The sequence below is a fragment of the Bos indicus x Bos taurus genome, chromosome 21, assembly GCF_003369695.1.
Source record: "Bos indicus x Bos taurus breed Angus x Brahman F1 hybrid chromosome 21, Bos_hybrid_MaternalHap_v2.0, whole genome shotgun sequence".
Taxonomy (NCBI): Eukaryota; Metazoa; Chordata; class Mammalia; order Artiodactyla; family Bovidae; genus Bos; species Bos indicus x Bos taurus.
The window spans coordinates 25,532,923-25,553,918 of NC_040096.1; the positions used below are offsets into that span (position 1 = coordinate 25,532,923).

Genomic DNA, 20,996 nt, shown 5'->3' on the forward strand with positions numbered 1-20,996 from the left:
CTTTAAATCAGCAATGAGCAGATAGATATAATTTAAAAACACCAATGTGTAGGAAAAACCAGTATGCTTTCAAAATCATCCTAGAAAGTTAGCATAAATTAGTGTCAAATCTGATGAGAACCCCACCATTGCCTGAAAAGGAAAAAAATAATTTTATTTATCAGTATAGATGCCCCATAAAAGCCCTAAGAAAAATTAGTAATTTTAATTCAACTGTATTTTTATAAAAGAACATATATCGACCAGATAAATTTGTTGGGGAAATATATGCATGGTATAATTAAGGATGGCATTTTGAATCAGTAAGCAGAGGATGGACTAATCAGGTTTGGTGTTAGGACAGTTGACTTCCAGCCTTCATCAAATCCTTGCCCTACCCTATATATAGGTACAATTTCCAGATGAAGAGATAACCTAAGGAACAACATCATCATCATCAACAACAACAATAACAGCAAAGTTCTAAGCTGCTAGAACTCTTAAGTAATTCCTCTTGTGATTCTGGGTCTCCTTAAGCTAGACAGGACATCTAGAAGCCATGAAAGATAAGACTTACAGATTTGAGGTCACACAATCTTGAAATGGCTTTGCAGACAACCCAGCCAAATATTATTCAGTGCTTAACAAGTAATGGGTGCCACATGAAAACATTTCCAGTAGTAACACCATGAAAATACTAAGTGATAAAGGCAAATGACAGAATAGTTATATTTTTGAGATCAATAAAATTGATAACCCTTTGGCAAGTTTGATTAAAAAAAAACTGGTTATGGGAGGGAGAAGACACACACAAGCAATATTAAGAATGAAAAGGGAGTATAGTTTCAGAGAAAAGCAAACACTATAAGGTAATACTAGTTGTAACTTCGTGCCTGTGAACTTGAAATTGAAAATGAGATGGACAATTTTCTAGGAAAATGTAAACGACTAAAACTGACTCAAGAAGATGTGGGACTTTTTTTTTTTTAAAGGAAAAATAGAACTCTGGATGTATTAATAGATATAAGTCCACAGATTAATATAGATAGATAGATGATGGATAGATATAGATAAATGATAGACAAATAGATGATACATATCAATAGGTTTGTGGTTTAAAAATGCAGGTTACCTCTGGGAAATGGGACTAACAGAGGCAAGGCTAGGTGGAGGCGGGCAGCTGCTTTCTAAATACAAACCGTGTGCTTTGAATCCTGTAAAAGTCACGAATTACTTTTGTGATAAAGGAAGCAAAAATTGTTGGTGAGTGGCTCTCCGGGAAGTCCCAGGAACAAGCCAGAGGTGGGCTAAAGGATGGAGCTGGAATGGAATCCAACCGCTCCTCTGTGATAATCAGATTCTCCCCAGTCTCACCGTCACACCTGCCCCCGCCCCCCCCCCCCACCCTCCTTCCCACTCTGTGGACAGACATCCTGAGATTGGAAGGCGTTGATGAAACAAGGCAGAGCCGCGGAAAGAGGAAAGAAGAGTTCAAATCCCTCCTCCAGTCTGGGGTTTGCAGTGTCAGACTTTGGGGAGAGTACCTTCACTTTCTCCACATCCAAGGGTCGTCGCGCCCCATCCGCACCCATCACCCTCTGGGGTTCCTAGAGACTCAAGCTAAATTGTTGAGCGAGTCTAATCCCGCAAGAGCTGGCGATGAGGGGGTGGGGTGGACGGCGCCTCCGCCCGAGGCTGCAGGTAGGAGCATCCCCGCCCCCGCTGCCCCCTCCTTCTCCCTGCCTCCCTAACACACACACCCACACAAGCCGCGCGCCTCCCGGCTAGAGAGATGCTCTGAGGAGCCAGCGGGCAGCGGCTCCTCCTTAGCCAGCCGAACCGAAGAAGCAGCTGAAGGGCTGGGGTTGCGCCGGAGACCTAAGCCAGAACTGGGGACAATTCTTATCTTTCTTTCACGCTTCTTTCTTTCGCTCAAAAAACAAACAAACCAAAAACTCCCCTGTTCCCACTGCAACTTGGAGGAGCATGGAGTGATTGGAAGGAACTGACGCAGAAGCTTTATTTATAAACCCTAAAGAAGTTCTGGGCAAGTCACTCCACGGGACCCGCGAGGCCCCAGGTAACCCCAGCTCCAGGCGCCGGCTTAGTATGGCGAGCCAGCCCATAGCCTCAGGCAGGGGTGCGGGGCGCTCCCTGACTTTGCTTCTGGAGCAATGACACTCCCCGTGGCCCGGACCCAGGTGGCCTCGCTTGGTGAGCGTCCCCACCAGGTAAGCGCACCCCGGGGGTCTCCACTGGTCACCTGAATGGGACCTTCAGCTCCTAAGAAGTAAGTCCACACAGTTTAGCCACAGGCATGAGTGGGAGGTTTGTAAGAAAGAGTCTGTTTTTATCACAGGAAATTGTGGGAGATAGGAGTGGAAGATGGTTTTAAATATTTTATTTTTGTATTGACGCGTGGGGATGAGATGCGTAGGGGGATGAATTTTTGTCGGAAATGCTTGTGGTTCGGGCCTGGAGATAGGCGCCTGAATTTGTGCATGGACTGAAGGGGGAGCGAAGCCCTCAGATTTTGCAGAAACCTGTGATGAACGGGAGGTGAGAGGTGATGATCCTGAAAATGTGCCAGATATTGTGTAGAGTATGAATCTAAGCATGTAAGAGAAATGATGGGAGAATCACTTACCGCCCTGGCTTCACCTGACCCCCACACTCGGTCATCTCCACGAAGATGCTCACATGTACTGGCGACAATGGACACCCGCGCTCACTGCCTGCGCGCCCCGAGCCCGCGGCGTTCAGCACCTCGGACAGAGCCCGCGGGGGCAGCGCGCGGCGCCCGGAGAACACCCGGCATCCCGTCTCCGCCCCAGGCACCGAGGCTCCCGGCTGAGGGCGACTACCCAAGGCCGCCCCCGAGAGAGGATTCTCGAATCGCAAAGGCAAACGTGGAACTCAATGTCTGATCCGCTTCTAACTGCTTCCCGTGACTGCGGAAGGAAGAGGTGGAGTATAAACACATACCCCCTAGCTTCCGCAAATACTACAGCTGAAAGGCGTGACCTCCTGGATTTTGAAAGGTGGACCCAACCTTCAAATTTTAACAATTACTGAGAGCTTTCTATGTGCCAAGGCCCTGTGCAAAGTGCTCTCTACATGAGTTACTTTATTGTTAGAGCCCGCCACAAATGGGTCTATGATCCCCATTTTACAGATGAGAACACTGAGGCAAGAGAACTTGAGTAACTTGCCCCAGTTTATACAAACACCAAATGGCAGAGCAGCGTTCTTAAACTCCAATCTGGGCTGCAATAGTCGGGAGATATGTCAGGCAGAATTCTGTCAAAGAGCTCTGAACTTGGGATCAGAGGAACAGAGTTTAAATCAAAGCTGTACTACTTACAGACGTGTGCTCTTGGGCAAGATTACCTAATGTGTCTGGACTTCAGGCTCTATCTGTAAAGTTAGAATAATAAAGCTTCCCCTGCAGAAGTACTAGGGGAGGAAGTGTCCGAGAGATCGTGTATGTGGCAAGATTCAGGTAACTTTGAATTGTGGTTGCGTGGTAGTGGGGGAAGGAAGGAGGGAGCAGGTGATTCAAAGAGGAAGAGGACTGGCAAGGAACCCTAGTGGCCTTCTACAGGGTGCTGGGCACAACTGAGGGCAGGGCTTAATCCATCTTAAAACATTCCCATTAAAAAATGTTAAAGCACTGTTCCAGTCAAGCAATACAGAACTGTGCACCACATTTAGTCCCCAGCCCAGTACTATGCAACCTTGTTCTACACTAATCAGGCTAAAGGTCTGGGAACACCTGGCAGTGAAAGAGCCTAGATTTAGCGAGATTAAAGACTCAATCTCTGTCTTTAAACTTCCCACTTATAAATGGGGAAAGGTTGAACAAGATGGCTCCTCTCAGCTTCAAAAGTCTAAGACTTCCATAGTTTGTGGATAATGAAATAATCCAAGGGTTTCTGGGCTTCCCCATTCACTCAGATGGTAAAGATTCTGTCTAAGTACAGGAGACCTGAGTTTGATCCCGGGGTTGGGAAGATCCCCTGGAGAAGGGAATCACTACCCACTCCAGTATTCTTGCCAAGAGAATCCCATGGACAGAGGAGCCGGGCTACAGTTCATAGGGTCACAGAGTTGGACACAACTGAGTGACTAACACTTCTGGACAAAAAAAGGCAAACAATTCCACCCATTCATCTCCTCCATCAAAAAGATATTTTGAGTGTGTGTGTTAGTGATGTTTTAGTTTTCAGCATTTCTTTTACACTCCATGTGCCTTTGAAATTATGTTAGTCACCATTATAGTGGAGTTTAGTTAAACACAAAACAGCCCTGCTTCAAAGAAGGCAGTTGGTATCAGCCTGGGGCAAAAACATGCAGACGCTTTACCGTCTGAGCCACCAGAGAAGTCTATACATATGAGCACTTTATGGTAAGTCCCTACATATGAGCCTCAAGTTTTGAACTTTTGAAGACACAAATGTGCATTCACCAATCATGTAAGTCAGTTCACATATCTGGCATATATTGTCATGTGGGTGTATCCTCTACATGTGGTTGTGCTTTTGTATTCTCTACAGTGCTATTTTTTTTTGGTATTTGTTTTTATGCATTATCTGTGTGAAAAGTATTATAAATCTATTACAGTACAGTCGTTGTTTAGTCTCTCAGTCATGTTCGACTTTTAACCACCCCATGGACTGTAGCACACCAGGCTTCCCTGTCCTTCACCATCTACTGGAGTTTGCTCAAACTCATGTCCATCGAGTTGGTGATGCCATCCAGTCATCTCATCCTCTGTCACCCACTTCTCCTCTTGCCTTCAATCTTTCCCAGCATCAGGGTCTTTTCCAATGAGTCGGCTCTTCAAATCAGGTGGCCAAAGTATTGGAGCTTCAGCTTCAGCATCAGTCCTTCCAATGAATATTCAGGGTTGATTTGGTCCAGGATTGACTGGTTTAATCTCAGTACATTACAGTACAGTATTATAGAGCAAATATGTTAGTTGGGTGCCTCTGCTAACTTTGTCGGACTTAGCAACAAATTGGACTTACAAATGCACTCTTGGAATGGAACTCATCCATATGCAGGGGACTTACTGTATTGGGTTATAAAACCTTGGGAAGTAGGAATAAGGGAAATGAAACACAAGGCAAGGAAAGAGGAAAAGTAAATACATTATTGAGCTCTTCATGGCTTGGCAATCAGTGCAGTGATTACTCAGTCTTTTGGAAATTGTATAATCCACTGGATCTCACCCAGACCCAAACTAGGCTATTAGAAGAAAGGGAAAAGAATTTACCTGACATCTACCACCCATCTCCCATCAGTCAACATTTGTCCTACAAAAGGCCAATCTTCACCACCAACTTCTGAGCAGAGTAACTTGATCTCTCCAGGCAGCTGATGGAGAAACAGTTTCTCCAATAGTCAGTTTCTCCTGGTCGGTGGCACCCAGGTGTGGGGCTCAGCCATCTGTAGCAGTGACAGCAAGGGTGACCTGACTCTAAGACCAAGGTATAGACCTTTCGAAGGCCACTTGGGCAAGAGAGCAAGGTGAGCAGCCAACACCCAGACAGGAGAGGCGGACATACATCTGGGATGATACATAAAGCGAGTTTGGCATCATCTGCAAGGCTCTTGTCAATGAGCCACGTGACCTGCAATCTCTTCAACCCACTTTTCTTGATGTGAAAAGTGTAAGGTGGATGCAGCACACCAACAGTTAACGTTAAGGCAGCACACTTTATCTGGGCTACAGGGATGAGGTAAGGATCTGATTCTGTCCTTGCACGGAGCTCCTGCATTTTCATCATTTAAGGAATTTAAGTGGGGAGGACCACAGTGAAAAAAATGGCTAGAGACAACCTGAAAAGTAGCTCACTGGGGATAGAGAAAGTTCCCTCTATCGATGGGCTAGACAACCCAGACCTCAGAGAGCAACTGGGATGTTGAGCCTCCATCTTGCTCTCTCCTTAGGGGCTGGGGGAAGAGTAGATGGGGGACAAGCCTGAGCTCAGAGGAGGAGGTAGCCACTGATGCAAAGTGAAGGGAGAGATGCACCTCACAGATATTCTATCTTCTCCCTCCTTTTCTTTCTTCTTTTTCTCCCTACCTGCCTCCTTCCACCCCAGTCTTCGAGGTTGTCCAGAGCTATGTGACTGGCACTACACGCAACACAGAGAGAGACCACCCAATGGTCCACCCATATCCCCTTTCCATCTTCCTTTCCTTATTGTCTTCCTCCCTTCCTCCATCTTTCCCTTTATCCAACTTTCAAATTATTGCACAGCTGATGAGGGACAAAAGACAGTTTCCCTGCCTCGAAGGGCTCAGAGATACAGGGAGGAGGCTGACCCAGATGGTTAACCAGATCAATACTCCAAGTGAGGAAGGTGACCCCAGGGAATGCAGTACCCACATTTTTTCTTTTGTGTATGTTGTGTATGTTGTGTGTTTGAGAGACAGAGAATGCAAAGATGATGTATAGTATTCCAGTGTATGAATACACTACCATTTCTTTATTTTCTTTTTAAAAAATATTTTAATTTAGTTATGTATTTATTTATTTGGCTGTGCCTGGTCTTAGCTGTGGCATGAGTGATCTTCAGTTGTGGCATGTGGGATCTAGTTCCTTGATCAGGGATAGAACCTGGGCCACCTGCATTGGGAGCCCAGTGTCTTAGCCACTGGAACACCAGGGAAGTCCCTCTGTTTTCATCTTGAGGGATTGTTTCTAGTTTCGGCTTTTTTTATGAATAGGGCTCCTGGGATCATTTTTGCACGTGTTTTGCTATGCATATTTATCAGTAATCTATTCCCGAGAACAAAACATCCCCCAAATGAGTGGCTTAAGTGAAGGATCACTTCTTTGCCAATAGTTCTGGAATTGGAACATCTGCTGGCCTCCCCCGAGCTCCCTTATGCAGTTGCCATCTTCTGGGGCTTTGGCTGCTCTGAGATGGCCTCATGGACACTCCAGTGTTCGCTGAGGCTGTCAGCTGAAATGCCTTGTGTCCTTTCTGGCAGGATACTCCGGCTTCTGTCCATGGCAGTCAAATTCCAAGAGAGCAAATCCTGAAGCTACAAGGTCCCCTGAGGCCTTGCCTTGAAAGCCACACAAAGTTAGTTCTGCTGCATCTTATTGGGTGGCTCAGAGAGTAAAGTGTCTGCCTGCAACGCGGGAGACCTGGGTTTTATCCCTGGGTCGGGAAGATCCTCTGGAGAAGGAAATGGCAACCCACTCTGGTACTCTTGCCTGGAAAATCCCATGGACGGAGAAGCCTGGTAGGCTACAGTCCATGGGGTTGCAAAGAGTCGGACATGACTGAGCAACTTCACTTTCATTGGTCAAAGCAAATCCCATGCTGACTCCTCCTCTCCATGGGAGGAGAGGGAAGACCTCATCGCAGGTGGTGTGCACACAGGGAGGGGAGGACTTTGTGGTCATGCTTTTCGGTCCACCACACACCTAAACCCAGGCATGGAATTACTGGGTCAGAGCATAGGCATTGGCTCAGTGGAACCAACTGATGCTCCACCAATGTGTGCCTCCTGCTTCCATCTTCCTGCATCCTTGATGCTGTCGGTCTAATTTTAGCCTCGCTGGAGGGGGTAGTGCTATGGCTACACAGCGCTGTAATTTGATTTTCCTTGATTACTAACAAGGCTGAGCACCGTTTTCTGTGCTTATTGGTCATTTGTGTATCCTCTTTTGGAGGAAGTGATTTGTAGGTGTTCTTTATATAGTCTGGATATGAGTCAGTTGTAATTTTATTCCACTCTCTCCCTTCCATCTTGAGTGATTTTTCTCTTGATTAAAAAGGAAGTAACATTGGAGCTGAGATTTGAGAGGTGATGAATAATTAAAGAAGAGCAGGGCGGGCTTATAGTTAGAAACATGAACAGGGCTAGAAGGAAGAAAAGGAAAAAGTGGGGCGGTTGAGCAATGGCCAGCTTTCAAGATAGATGGAGCATAAAGAGAACAGGCGTAGCAGGCAGGTGCTGAAGATGGGTGGCCAAGAGATGAAGGCCCCTTGGATGGAATGGAAGACAGCTTGTTTTCACTGCACGTTGCCTTTTCTTCCTTTGTGTGTTAGTGGCTCAGTCATGTCCAACTCTTTGCAATCCCATGGACTGTAGCCCACCAGGTTCTTCCATCCAGGGAATTCTCCAGGCAAGAATACTGGAGTGGGTTGCCATTCCCTTCTTCATTTCTTCCTTTAGCTCTTGAAAATTCTGCTTTAAATGCCCAGAGTTTAGGGATTAACAAGCTTATCAACTCATGGAACTGTAGTAAAATGATCCTATGTAGGACCACAGGAGAGTTAAAACAACAGAATCAGGAGAGAAAGAAAGGCCACATCAGGGAGAGGAGGGAGAGAGAAAGAATCAGTAGGAGAGGACTTCCCTGGTGGCCCAGTGGTTGGGTGTCCACCTGCCAATGCAGGGAACATGGGTTCAATCCCTGGTCCTGTAAGATTCCACATGCCTTAGGGCAACTAAACCCTGGGCACTACAACTGCTGAGCCTGTGCTCCACAAGAGAAGCCACTGCAATGAGAAGTCCTCCCCACAACTAGAGAAAGCTTGCACAGTAAGGAAGGCCCAGCACAGTCAGAAAATAAATAAATCAACAAACAGAAGTGGTAGGAGACTGAAGAAAGAAGCACAGAGTTGAAGAGACAGAAACAGAGACTTCTTGTGGATACACTTATTAACATATGGTATCTTTGGATGGTAGTAATTTTACAGAAAAATCTCATAGGAACACATAGACACAATTGCAACAAGATCAGACTGAGATGGAGTTGTTAGAACAGAGCATTGGGAAGAAGCAGAAAATGATCTGAAGCGGAAAGATACATCCTAGACTGTAAATCAAAGTTACTTCTGAAGGGAAAGAGGAGCTTTGAAGAGGGTTGGGAGGGGGTGTAAAGGGTACCTCTTCTTTATATACTTAAGTATGAATTGGACTTTTTTCCCAAAAAAGAAACAAGTATCTATTCATATATTGAATGTTTTAAAAGGCTATATATCCATCTCTCAACTTGAGCCAAGAACAGCTGTCTTCCTACTTAATTTTTGTGTGCATGTGTTCTCAGTCATGTCCAACTCTTTGCGACTTTAGCTGCTGCTAAGTCGCTTCAGCCATGTCCGACTCTTTGTGACCCTATAAACTTTAGCCAACTTTTTCACTCTCCTCTTTCACTTTCATTAAGAGGCTTTTTAGTTCCTCTTCACTTTCTGCCATAAGGGTGGTGTCATATGCATATCTGAGGTTATTGATATTTCTCCTGGCAATCTTGATTCCAGCTTGTGCTTCTTCCAGCCCAGCATTTCTCATGATGTACTCTGCATAGAAGTTAAATAAGCAAGATGACAATATACAGCCTTGACGTACTCCTTTTCCTATTTGGAACCAGTCTGTTGTTCCATGTCCAGTTCTAACTATTGCTTCCTGACCTGCATATAGGTTTCTCAAGAGGCAGGTCAGGTGGTCTGGTATTCCCATCTCTTTCAGAATTTTCCACAGTTTATTGTGATCCACACAGTCAAAGGCTTTGGCATAATCAATAAAGCAGAAATAGATGTTTTTCTGGAATTCTCTTGCTTTTTCCATGATCCAGTGGATGTTGGCAATTTGATCTCTGGTTCCTCTGCCTTTTCTAAAACCAGCTTAAACATCTGGAAGTTCACGGTTCACGTACTGCTGAAGCCTGGCTTGGAGAATTTTGAGCATTACTTTAATAGATGGGGAAACAGTGGAAACAGTGTCAGACTTTATTTTTTGCGGCTCCAAAGTCACTACAGATGGTGACTGCAGCCATGAAATTAAAAGACGCTTACTCCTTGGAAGAAAGGTTATGACCAACCTAGATAGCATATTCAAAAGCAGAGACATTACTTTGCCAACAAAGGTCCATCTAGTCAAGGCTATGGTTTTTCCAGTGGTCATGTATGGACGTGAGAGTTGGACTGTGAAGAAGGCTGAGCGCCGAAGAATTGATGCTTTTTAACTGTGGTGTTGGAGAAGACTCTTGAGAGTCCCTTGGACTGCAAGGAGATCCAACCAGTCCATTCTAAAGGAGATCAGTCCTGGGTGCTCTTTGGAAGGATTGATGCTAAAGCTGAAACTCCAATACTTTGGCCACCTTATGTGAAGAGTTGACTCATTGGAAAAGACTCTGATGCTGGGAGGGACTGGGGGCAGAAGGAGACGGGGACGACAGAGGATGAGATGGCTGGATGGCATCACCAACTCGATGGACATGAGTTTGGGAACTTTAGGAGTTGATGAACTCTAGGAGTTGGTGATGGACAGGGAGGCCTGGTGTGCTGCAATTCATGGGGTCAGAAAGAGTCGGACATGACTGACTGAACTGAACTGAACTGAAACGTTAGCCCACCAGGCTCCTCTGTCCATGGGATTTCCCAGGCGAGAATGCTAGAGTGGGTTGCCATTTCCTTCTCCAGGAGATCTTTCTGACCCTGAGATCGAACCCGTGGCTCCTGCCATGTCTCATGCATTGCAGGTGGATTCTTTACCACTGAGCCACTGAAGAAGCCCTTTTATACAATACAGTAATGGAAATTGATCAATAATTTCTCAGAGGAGTGGGGCAAAAGGAAGGATGGTGTGCATCAGAGGAGAAGGAAAGCTCAGGCATTGTTACACCTGCTCGGCTGAGCCCAAAGGACAAAAAGTCCACCTGGGGGGGCCTCGTGGGCAGAGTGCAGCCATGAGAGGTCCAGGGCTGGCAGGCATCAATTCTGGGAGGCCACGTCTCCTTATTCCTGGAAGACCTCTTAATCAACACCCACTTTGGAGGCTCTAAGTCCAGGAATTAGGTAATCGACATGAGGAAAACCAACGCAGGAAACCCAGGTTTGACAAACTTCAACAGGGGTAACTCTGGTATGAGCTTTATTTCCTAACACTGGTGAGCAAAGATGCAATCCCTTGTCCATCCTCTGCCTCTGGTCTGCTCAGCCAGAGAGAAGGGTGTGGCAGTGCATCATTCCAGTGGGTCTGTTAGTCTGATCGTCAAGGATGAGAACTCTGACATCTGCTGGAGAAGTGGGAACTACAGCCTGGAAAGGGATGGCTGGACAGTTCTTGTTTTTATAATCTTTTCCCCCTGTGATGACTGTGATACATGTTTGGTTTAGGAAATACAACAAAAAGAACATGAAAACTATTCACAATCCCATCTCCATTGTAGTGCATTTTATTCTGGTCTTTTGGATACATACCTAGAGCAACAGTGCATTAAATCATTATTGACGAGGTAACCTATGACTTACACTATGAAGTGTAAGTCATTGCTAAAGGCTGAGGCTACAGCAGTGAACAAGATAGATACAATCCTTCCTTTGGCAACTTAGATCTTAGTGATGCCAACAGACAAAAAACAAAGGTTCTTAAACTGCAGTGTGATAAATATGTGCAGTCAATGCAACAAGAGCTTGCATGTTTTCTTGCTTACTCTCTCCTAGACATTACGCCAGCTATTTCACATGTGGTTACTTGTTTAATTAATATATAGAGTATCCCATTTAATCTTCACAATGACTTTACGGGGTAGCCTGCTACTATCACCACCCCCACCCCTGCCAGGCTACAGTTGAAGAAGAAACTCAAAAAAGTTAAATAACCAAGCTAGAGATTTCCCTGGTCATCCAGTGGCTAAGACTCTGAGCTCCCAATGCAGGGGATCTGGGTTTGATCCCTGGTTGGGGAACTAAAACCCCACATGCAGCAACTAAAGATCCCATGTGTTGCAACTAAGACCCAGCGTAGCCAATAAATAAACAAAACAAGACCAAGCAAGGTGGCATCACTTGGGATCAGGCTGGGACATGACTGTATACAGACTCTGTAACAGCCGTGCTGCTCAGATCGGCTATAGAATGTGTGTGTGCATGCCCAGTTGTGTCTGACGTAGCCCGCCAGGCTCCTCTGTCTGTGGGATTTTCCAGGCAAGGACACAGGAGTGGGCTTCACTTCTTTCTCCAAAGCTATAGAATATATGACACTTTTCTCTCTTCTTCCCTTGCTAGGTCTGACCATTGCTGTGGCCCAGAGACCCTAAGCTATAGCCAGGATGATGGATGATGACACAGAACTGAGGACAGATGGAAACTCACTTCTAAAGGCTGTTTGGCTTGGGAGGCTCAGGCTGACAAGGCTCCTCCTGGAAGGCGGCGCATACATCAACGAAAGCAATGACAAAGGGGAGACGGCTCTCATGGTGGCGTGCATCACCAAGCATGTGGACCAGCAGAGCATCAGCAAGTCCAAGATGGTCAAGTACCTGCTGGACAACAGGGCAGACCCCAACATCCAGGATAAATCTGGCAAGACCGCCCTCATCCATGCCTGCATCCGAAGAGCTGGGGGGGACGTGGTCTCCCTGCTGCTGGAGAACGGAGCAGACCCCAGCCTTGAGGACCGCACTGGGGCTTCAGCTCTGGTTTATGCCATAAATGCAGATGACAAGGATGCGTTGAGACATCTTCTGGATGCCTGCAAGGCCAAAGGCAAGGAGGTAATTATCATAACGACAGACAAGTCGTCTTCGGGCACCAAAACCACCAAACAGTATCTGAATGTCCCCCCTTTACCCAAAGAGGAAGACAGACAGTCGCCTCCCCCATGTGCTTCTCCATCTGAGGTTGAACTTAAGGCTCCAGGCCTGGGCTCTCCACCCAGCGAGAAGGAAGATGGCTTCTTTAGCCTCCAATCAGGGCATCCAAGTAGTTGCAACTCTGCCAAGGCTCTTAATGAACCTGGGTCGCCTACTCGGAAAGTTGGGAATCTCAAAAAGGCCCGCCTGCCTCAGCTGAAGAGGCTCCAGTCTGAGCCCTGGGGCCTGACCGCACCCTCTGTGTTGGCCGCCTCCTGCGTGCGTCAGGACGAGACCCATGGCGTGGGCATGGACGGCGAGGTCAAGAGCATCGGTGATGTATCCTTCCCCAGAAGGGGCCCCCTCTCCAGAACCAGCAGCATTGATGGCAAAGATGCCAGCCTCGTCCACACTGTCACGGAACAGGTTGTGAAGATCCCGGTCTCTTCGGCATCGGCCTCATGGAAGGCAGCCTACGAGAAGACTCAGGCTCCCCATCCACGTCTGGCCAGAAGAGGCACTCTCCCTATCGACCAGGAGAAGGTGGGCATCTGCCCAGTGGGTCCCTCTGCTCTCAAAGACACCATGACCCTCAAATGGCTGGAGAATGACCTCTATGATTTAGAGTTACACCCTGGGGCCGACCTGCCCAACCCTATCTCCCTAGAATCAGGCAAAGGGCCACTGGATCGCAAGAAGCTCAACAGCTCCTACCTGTCCCTCTTCCAGGGCTCCAGGGAGTCCCTGGACGCTGTGTCCAGCACGTCACCCAACTCAGCCCGCCGCAGGCCACCCCATCTTCTAGAAAGACGAGGTTCTGGAACCTTGCTCCTGGATCGAATTTCTCAGACCAGGCCCGGCTTCCTCCCACCTTTAAATGTAAACCTGAACCCACCTATCCCGGATATTAGAGTGAGCAGCAAACCTTCCTCTCCACTTGCTAGTGGCTTAAAATCCATGGTTCCTGTTGCTCCAAGCTCACCAAAGAGAGTTGACTTGAGAAGTAAAAAGAAACTCCTCCGGAGGCATTCTATGCAAGTTGAGCAGATGAAGCAACTGTCTGACTTTGAGGAAACCATGACCTAGACTAAGCTTCTAGGGAGGTTTTTTTTTGGTTTTGTTCTGTTTTAAATCTATATAGTTTATGAATAGTACTGTAATCTAGACCAGCATAGCCATGCAGGCTCTCTGTATCCTGATCATTCCTTAATGCTGGTGTGTGGCTGCTTCAAAAGAGATGGAAACAGACTGCCACTTCCCTTCTGAAAGTACATCTGGGGTTTTATAGGGCTCCTTGGAAAGAGCTCAGGATAACTGGGTTTTAGAGTTGAAATTGAAAATACATATATATATATATATATATATATATATATATATATATATATATATCTCCCAAAGAAGAAAACCTTTGGAATTTCAAATTCGCACAGCAGGTACCGTGATCTGAGCTGCTGACACCTGTTATTTTATATCAAACAAACAAAAATTTAAATCACAAGGTGGTATTTGGAGTATGTCATGTGTCATAAATTTATAAAGTGCCTAAGAGAAAAACAAGAAGCTTTAACATGTGTTAGAATGGGCAGAGGCTCAACACCAACCTCCAGGCTATGAAATTTGGGGATGTGTGTTACATCCAGGGAAACAGAAGCTGCATTCTCCTATTAGGGAGGTTCTGGTATCCACTTCCTACCTTGAACCATGTCAGGGGGCACTGGCTGGTGTAGCGGAGTGGAGCTCTTCCAGAACTTCAGCAACAGATTTTATCCACTAATTTGGGTGTCCTTTGGGCTTCTTCAGTGTTTCGGAGGGTAAAGAATCCGCCTGCAATGCAGGAGACTTGGGTTCAATCCCTGGGTCAGGAAGATCCCCTGGAGAAGGAAATGGCAACCCACTCCAGTATTCTAGCCTGGAGAATCCCATGGACAGAGGAGCTTGGCGGGCTACAGTCTATGGGGTCGCAAAGAATCAGATGCAACAGAGTGACAAACACTTTTGGGTTCCCAAATATCATATCTACATGTCCCCCAAATTCTGTAATGTAATAGTAGCTGGTGCCTCAAAGATGAATCATGTCCAGAAGTGAAACTCACGTTGGCCTCCTGATCTGACTCAGGTTCTGTGTTGAAATCTCATGGAAAAAAAAAGAAGTCAGGGCTAATAGCTACTTTGGAGCTGAATATTATACAACTCATAGAATAGACCCATAAGAAGTCTTTCCTTATTATTCTTTTTAAAAAAAACTGGGTGAGATCTTGCCAAACTAGAATAATGTGTGATGCTGAGAGACACTTATATTACAAGGTAGAGCTGATGGGTGGTTCTCAGGTCAGAGGCAGGGGACAGGGGAGACAGCTGGAGCCTGAAAATTTTAAGGGATGCACACTGTCATTTCCCCTTCACTTTTCTGGGAAATTCAAGAACATCTGATTTCTTCTTTGCCTGAATTATCTATGTGATGGGAAATTTGTAGAAATAACCTGTACAACCTTTTAAAGCCACTCTGTTTGAACCCAAGAAGGGAAGCAGATATTTATCACTTTTGGTGTCATGTAGCCACCTTTGAGATGAAGCTATTTCTGGTTATTTCCCATGTATTTTCTCTTTCGTGCTTCTTAAATAGGTTTTCTCTACGGTTAAAAAAAAAATTCAGTAGTCCCTTGGAGGTAGCATCACATCCTAGAAAGAGGAAAGACTTTGAGATTTGGGTTTGTGTCTCTGTTTCATCATTTACCAGCTGCAAGACTTAAAGGAGGTAGCTTTACTTCTCCAAGCCTCCACTCCCTCATCTGTAAAATGGGGTTAGTAATGCCTCACCTGGCAAGTTTGTGGTGAGAATTAAATGAGATAATATATGAAAGTGCCTGTAACTGTGCCTAGCACAGGGAGGAGTAATTGGATAAGATGAAGCTGATTTTGTTTTAATGTTGTTTAGTACTTTATTATGAAGTTAAACCTACACCACTGTATGATCTAGTCTCCACTCTAGGCATTTACCCAAAAGAAATAAAAATTCAAGTTCATACAGAAACTTTTATACATATGCTCATAGAAGCTTTTACTAAATAGTAAAAAAAAAAAAAAAAGACAGAGAGAGAGACAACCCAAATGTTCATTAACAGGAGAATATTTTTACATAGGTGGATAAATCTCTAAAACATTATGCTGTATTAAGGTGCCAGATACAAAAGAGTACAAACCAAAGGATTCCACTTATATAAAGTCCCAGAACAAACAAAACTAATTTGTGGTGAAAAAAAAAAATCAGAAAGTAGCCACCTTTGTGACTGGGACTGAATGGGAAGGCACACAAGGAGAGTTTCTGAGATGGTGAAAAAGTGTTATATCTCACTCTTGGTGGTACATAGGTGCAATTCCATTGATCTGATAATATTTCAGTTTTTACAAAGTTTAAATTCTGTGATATAAAACCCAAAATTAACTTGTATAACAATGAAAATAAGAGGTAGCTGATTTCAAATACTCCTTCAGACCTCTGAAGTCTCAAAATAATACCAAATACCCTACACAGAAGTGAAGCAGACTGTAGGTGAAATATTCAAAGACCCCTTGAGATTCTCATGGGTTCTATAAATACTGAGTCCCAAACTCATTTGTAAAGTGAAAAAATTCTGCCATAGAAGCTATGCAGATCAGACCATTTCTATAAGGGTATTCTCTAGAAATGTATCTGAATATCCCAATCAAAAGTGCTAATGATGGTTATAAATACTCCAAGTATTTGTTTATCAGTAATTCCATTAGGGCAGGCACATACCCAACCTTGGCACTGTTGACCTTTTGGGCTGGGTGATTCTTTTCTGTGGGAGACTGTGTGTGTACTACATGTTGCTGAGCAGCATTCCTGGCCTCTACCCACTAGATAACAGCAACCTCCCCCCATACTGTGACAACCCACAGTGCTTTCAGACATGGCCAGACATCTCCTAGAGGCAATACTGCCTCAGATGATCAGCACTGCTCTAGGAGAACGATTGCATACGTGGTAGGAGTATGTCAAGAACAACCGAACTGCACAGGGTGAGGGGCTGGCTGGCCGGCGAGGCTGTCCCACTAACTGAAAGGCAGGAAGGTGACTAACATACAATGTGGGCCTGTAGGATTCTTGACATGAGTGCCAATGGTCTCTTGTGCTTTGCAGCGAGGAAAGAAAATGAGAAGCATTGCACATAAGCTAGTGAAACCCAGGGCTCATGAACTTGGTTGAATGTGGACATCCCATAGGCTTCTCAGCACCATTTAGATAGGAATGTTGTTGTTTAGTTGCTAAATTGTATCTGACTCTTTGAGATCCTGTGGAATGTAGTCTTCCAGGCTCCTCTGTCCATGGGATTTTCCAGGCAAGAATACTGGAGTAGGTAGCCATTTCCTTCTCCAGAGAATCCTCCCGACCCAGGGATTGAACCTGCATCTCCTGCATTGGCAGGCAGATTCTTTTACCTCTGAGCCACCTGGGAAATCCTCAGATGAGAATAGTTCTTACCAAGTGGACATGATTACAGGCAAGCAACACCACTCTGATACATTAAAGAGAGAACCAGACAGACAACCATTGATCTTAGCAGCTCATTAAAGATACACATACACACACACACACACACACACACACACACACACACACTGCACACTTTAAGTACTTTTCTAGTAGTTGTTAGTGTCAGTTAAAACTAACCTCTGCTAGTAATATCTAACTGTGGGGATAGCGAGACTGCGTAAGAGAATTTTTCTAAACCTTTAGCTAAGACTTGAAAGCCTAGTTTATCCAAAATAGTGACTGTGGCACATTCATAGCAATTAGCTTAGGCAAAACACTACCCACAATGAGTTGCCCATTCGGAATAGCCTGTCCATTGCACAGGTGGGTAAGAGCAGGTATGCTCATGCCACTTGCTGCCTGCATCCATCAGTCGGGACTTTCCCATTAGCCTTTAGACAGTCATTACAATAGTACTGTTTATCACTATCTGATGACACGGTAGTTGAATTAGACTATTCCAAACTAGTAGAACCACTGCAATATTTGATTATGGTTAATGCATAAATGGGAAGTTTTCTTTGTGTTAACAAACCTCACAGGAATGCTTTTTAAAAGCATATTTAGATTCAAACATGCTTTCTAGATCAGAGATTTGGGGGAACCTAGATCACTACAGAAGTTAGTTGCAAACTGTAGTTTCAATAACTCGCCTATGTAAGATTCTCTGAAATGTTTATCAAAATATATCATAGAATGTGAGTCTAAAGTCTCATGTCTGGGGTTTGCATTCAATTTCTAAACATTCCAAAGCATTTGTTTGTTGGTTTAAGTCCATTGTCCATTCTCTTAGAATTTCATCAAGTAAATGCAGGTGTTGTCTGACCGTCTTCTTTGATGTGTCTTGGTACTTTAGACGTACCATTCTGAACTGGTTCTCTACAATGTTTTATCCTAGTCTCAAGCTGACAATGTGCTCAAGGATGTACCAAAATCCATATAATGGAACTATTTAGATACTTCCGATATGTCAATAAAAGATAAATTGCAATCCTTCAGGAGCATTTCCCATTTTTCTTAGTGAGATCTCAATCATAAATATTACCTTTTCTTTAAGATGGGCTTGACATGACTGCCTGGTAACACTGAACTGAGCAAACACTGTTTTATGTATGCATGATTTAAAAAATTAATTTTTAAAGATTTTTTTGATGTGTACCATTTTCAAAGTCTTTATTGAATGTGTTACAATGTTGCTTCTGCTGTTTATGTTCTGGTTTTTGGCGGGCATGTGGGATCTTAGCTCCCTGACCAGGGATCGAACCAGCCACCCCTGCACTGGAAGATGAAGTCCTAACCTCTGGGAAAGTCCTCCGAAATTAATTTTTAATTACACAAGGATTATAGTTTCTATTCTGGTTACAAAAAAGGCTAAGAATTAGAAGGCATGGTCTCGAGGGAAGTGAGTTCCTTTATGAAGGCTCTGCTGCTTGGTTCCCCCACAGGGATGCACCTGCCATCTGCTACTGGCAGGGACTTAAAGGTTCCTGGACAGCCCTCCTTGGGCCGGATTTCTAATCCTGATGATTATTAATAGAAGCTGATTTCTCCTAGCTCTTACTTGGGTAGTAAGGTAGGTAGGTAGTAGGTAGTAAGTATCAAATGAACCAGCTGGATGGTCTCTCTTATCTCTTATACTCCAGCATTCTGTGATTCAGATTTCATCCAGACTTCCTGATTCCCTGGAGAGTTCCAAACCTTACCCAGAGGTTCTTCCCTAGATGGTTGAAATAAACACTATTGTTTCATGCCCATCTCAGCCTAAACCAATGTTATGACAAGACCAGCCCTTGTGGTTCTCATTGTGGCTGCAAGAAGTCATCTACAATAATCATTAGGAAACTTTGGGGAAAAAGAAGTTTGCTGCTTTTTTTGAAAAGGTTCTGAAAATTACATGGCATACCTGGAGTCATACAATGAGGCTGTGGGTAGTCAGAGGGCCCAGGCCTTGAGGTCTGCTTTTATTGGGGTCCAAGCTGAGGACCTAAGGTTTCGCAGGCTCGCTCTTTATTAGTGAATTTGAAATGTAAGAGTGAGGGACTCCCGTGGCTGCCCACTGGTTAAGACTCTGAGCTTCCACTGCAGGAGGCACGGGTTCAATCCCTGGTTGAGGAACTAAGATCCCACATGCTGAAAAGCACAGCCAAAAAACCTCCAACGCCCCCCCAATAATCCTCCCGCACCTACTCCGAAAAACAAACAAACAAAAGACTTGTAACAGCAGGAATTTAAAGTGTGAAAAGAGAGAAAAAAAAGGGAGGCCCAAATAGTCAGTCAACAAAGATCTCTAAAACAAAGTTAGGGGGAGCATGACCAGGTCCTTTATTCAGTCCTGTGTGGCTGGCAATGTATCTAGGGAGAAAGCCATCTTTGAGATGGAGGCCCTCAACCATCAAAAACAAAGTCAGGCACTTGCATTACAGAAGAAAAGCCAGCTGTCAGGCTTATACTACAGTTAACCAAAAAATGGGGGCTTCCCTGGGGGTCCAGTGGTTAAGACTCTGCCTTCTAATGCAGGAGGTGTGGGGGTGATCCCTGGTCAGGAAGCTAAGATCCCACATGCTTCACAGCCAAAAAACCAAAACATAAAAAATACTGTAACAAATTCAATAGACTTTAAAAATGGTCCTCATTTTTAAATTTTAAAAATCTTAAGATTTTTAAGAAGAAAAAACCTTGAAGAAAAGGACTCTTTTCAGCATGTCTTTGTCCCCCTTCTATCTGCAGGAAAGGCAAGCCAATATTGTTTCCAGCTCCTTCAAGAAGAGATTAGGAGGGATTTCCATGGTGGAGAAGAAAAAGAAGTGGTGAGGGAGGGGGGGGGTGATGAGGCACAAGGCCTGCCTTGAGGGAGGGAGTGCATTCCCAGGATTGATAGGGGGCTCAGAAGGTTGGAATCCCTCGAGTGGAACTTGCAAGAGCTTAGTTTCTGGCACATTGGCTCTCTAGTTGCGGAGTGTGGGCTTAGCTGCCCCTCAGCACGTGGGATCTTAGTTCTCCAACCAGGGATCAAACCCGTGTCCCTTGCATTGGAAGGTGGATTCTTAACCATTGGCCCACCAGGGATGTCCCTGTTTCTTCTGTTTTACAAAGTTTCATACCTTTTTGTTTTAAATTTAAGTATACAATTCAATTATTTTGGTATTTGGTATGAAATATGGATCCAAGTTCTTTAAAACAAGTATTTTTTTTTGCATATGAATATCTAATTTTCCCAGCATCATTTGTTGGAAAAGCTGTCATTTCTCCACTACATTGCCTTTGTACCTTTGTGAAAAATCAGCTGCCCATGCATGTGGTTAAAGCTAACTTCTGCAGACATTTTTAGAGAAATTAAAAAACTGATTCTAAAATTCAGTTGGAGGGACTACTTAACAGCCCAGCGGTTAAGACTCTGAGCTTCCACTGCGGTGGCCCAGGTTTGATCCCTGCTCAGGGAACTAAGATCTCGCATGCTGCTCGGCAAAAAAAAAAAAAAAAAAAGGTCAGTTGATAAGTACCTATACTTCTATTGGCAACCTTAATGATTCTTTGCACTGTAACAAAATATAAAAAATAAAACAAAATTCACTTGGAAATGCAAAGGACCTCCAAGAGCCAATACAATTTTGAAAAAGAACAACAGAGTTGGAGAGAACCGATTAGAGAGATCAGAAATAAACCCTTGGATATGTGGACTAGAATACTGCTCAGTAATAAAGAGGAATGAACTACTGACATACATTGCTTCCCTGGAAGCTCAGTGGTAAAGAATCCGCCTGCCAATTCAGGAGACACTGGAGAATCCCTGGGTCGGGAAGATCCCCTGGAGAAGGCAGTGGCAACCCACTCCAGTATTCTTGCCTGAGAAATTCCATG

General features: G+C 44.7%; 1 protein-coding gene across 2 annotated transcripts; it reads left to right on the plus strand.

Annotated features, from left to right (window-relative positions):
• Positions 1-1,742: 1,742 nt before the first annotated feature.
• Positions 1,743-18,136, plus strand: ANKRD34C (ankyrin repeat domain 34C). Of its 2 annotated transcripts, none has more exons than XM_027521671.1 (2): positions 1,743-2,210; positions 12,018-18,136. In XM_027521671.1, exon 2 carries the CDS (start codon positions 12,062-12,064, stop codon positions 13,667-13,669), a length of 1,608 nt encoding a protein of 535 aa, XP_027377472.1. In that variant the 5' UTR covers positions 1,743-2,210; positions 12,018-12,061; the 3' UTR covers positions 13,670-18,136. The 2 variants fall into 2 exon arrangements, with proteins under 2 accessions (XP_027377472.1, XP_027377473.1); XM_027521672.1 differs by having other exon boundaries at positions 1,743-2,193.
• Positions 18,137-20,996: the final 2,860 nt, after the last annotated feature.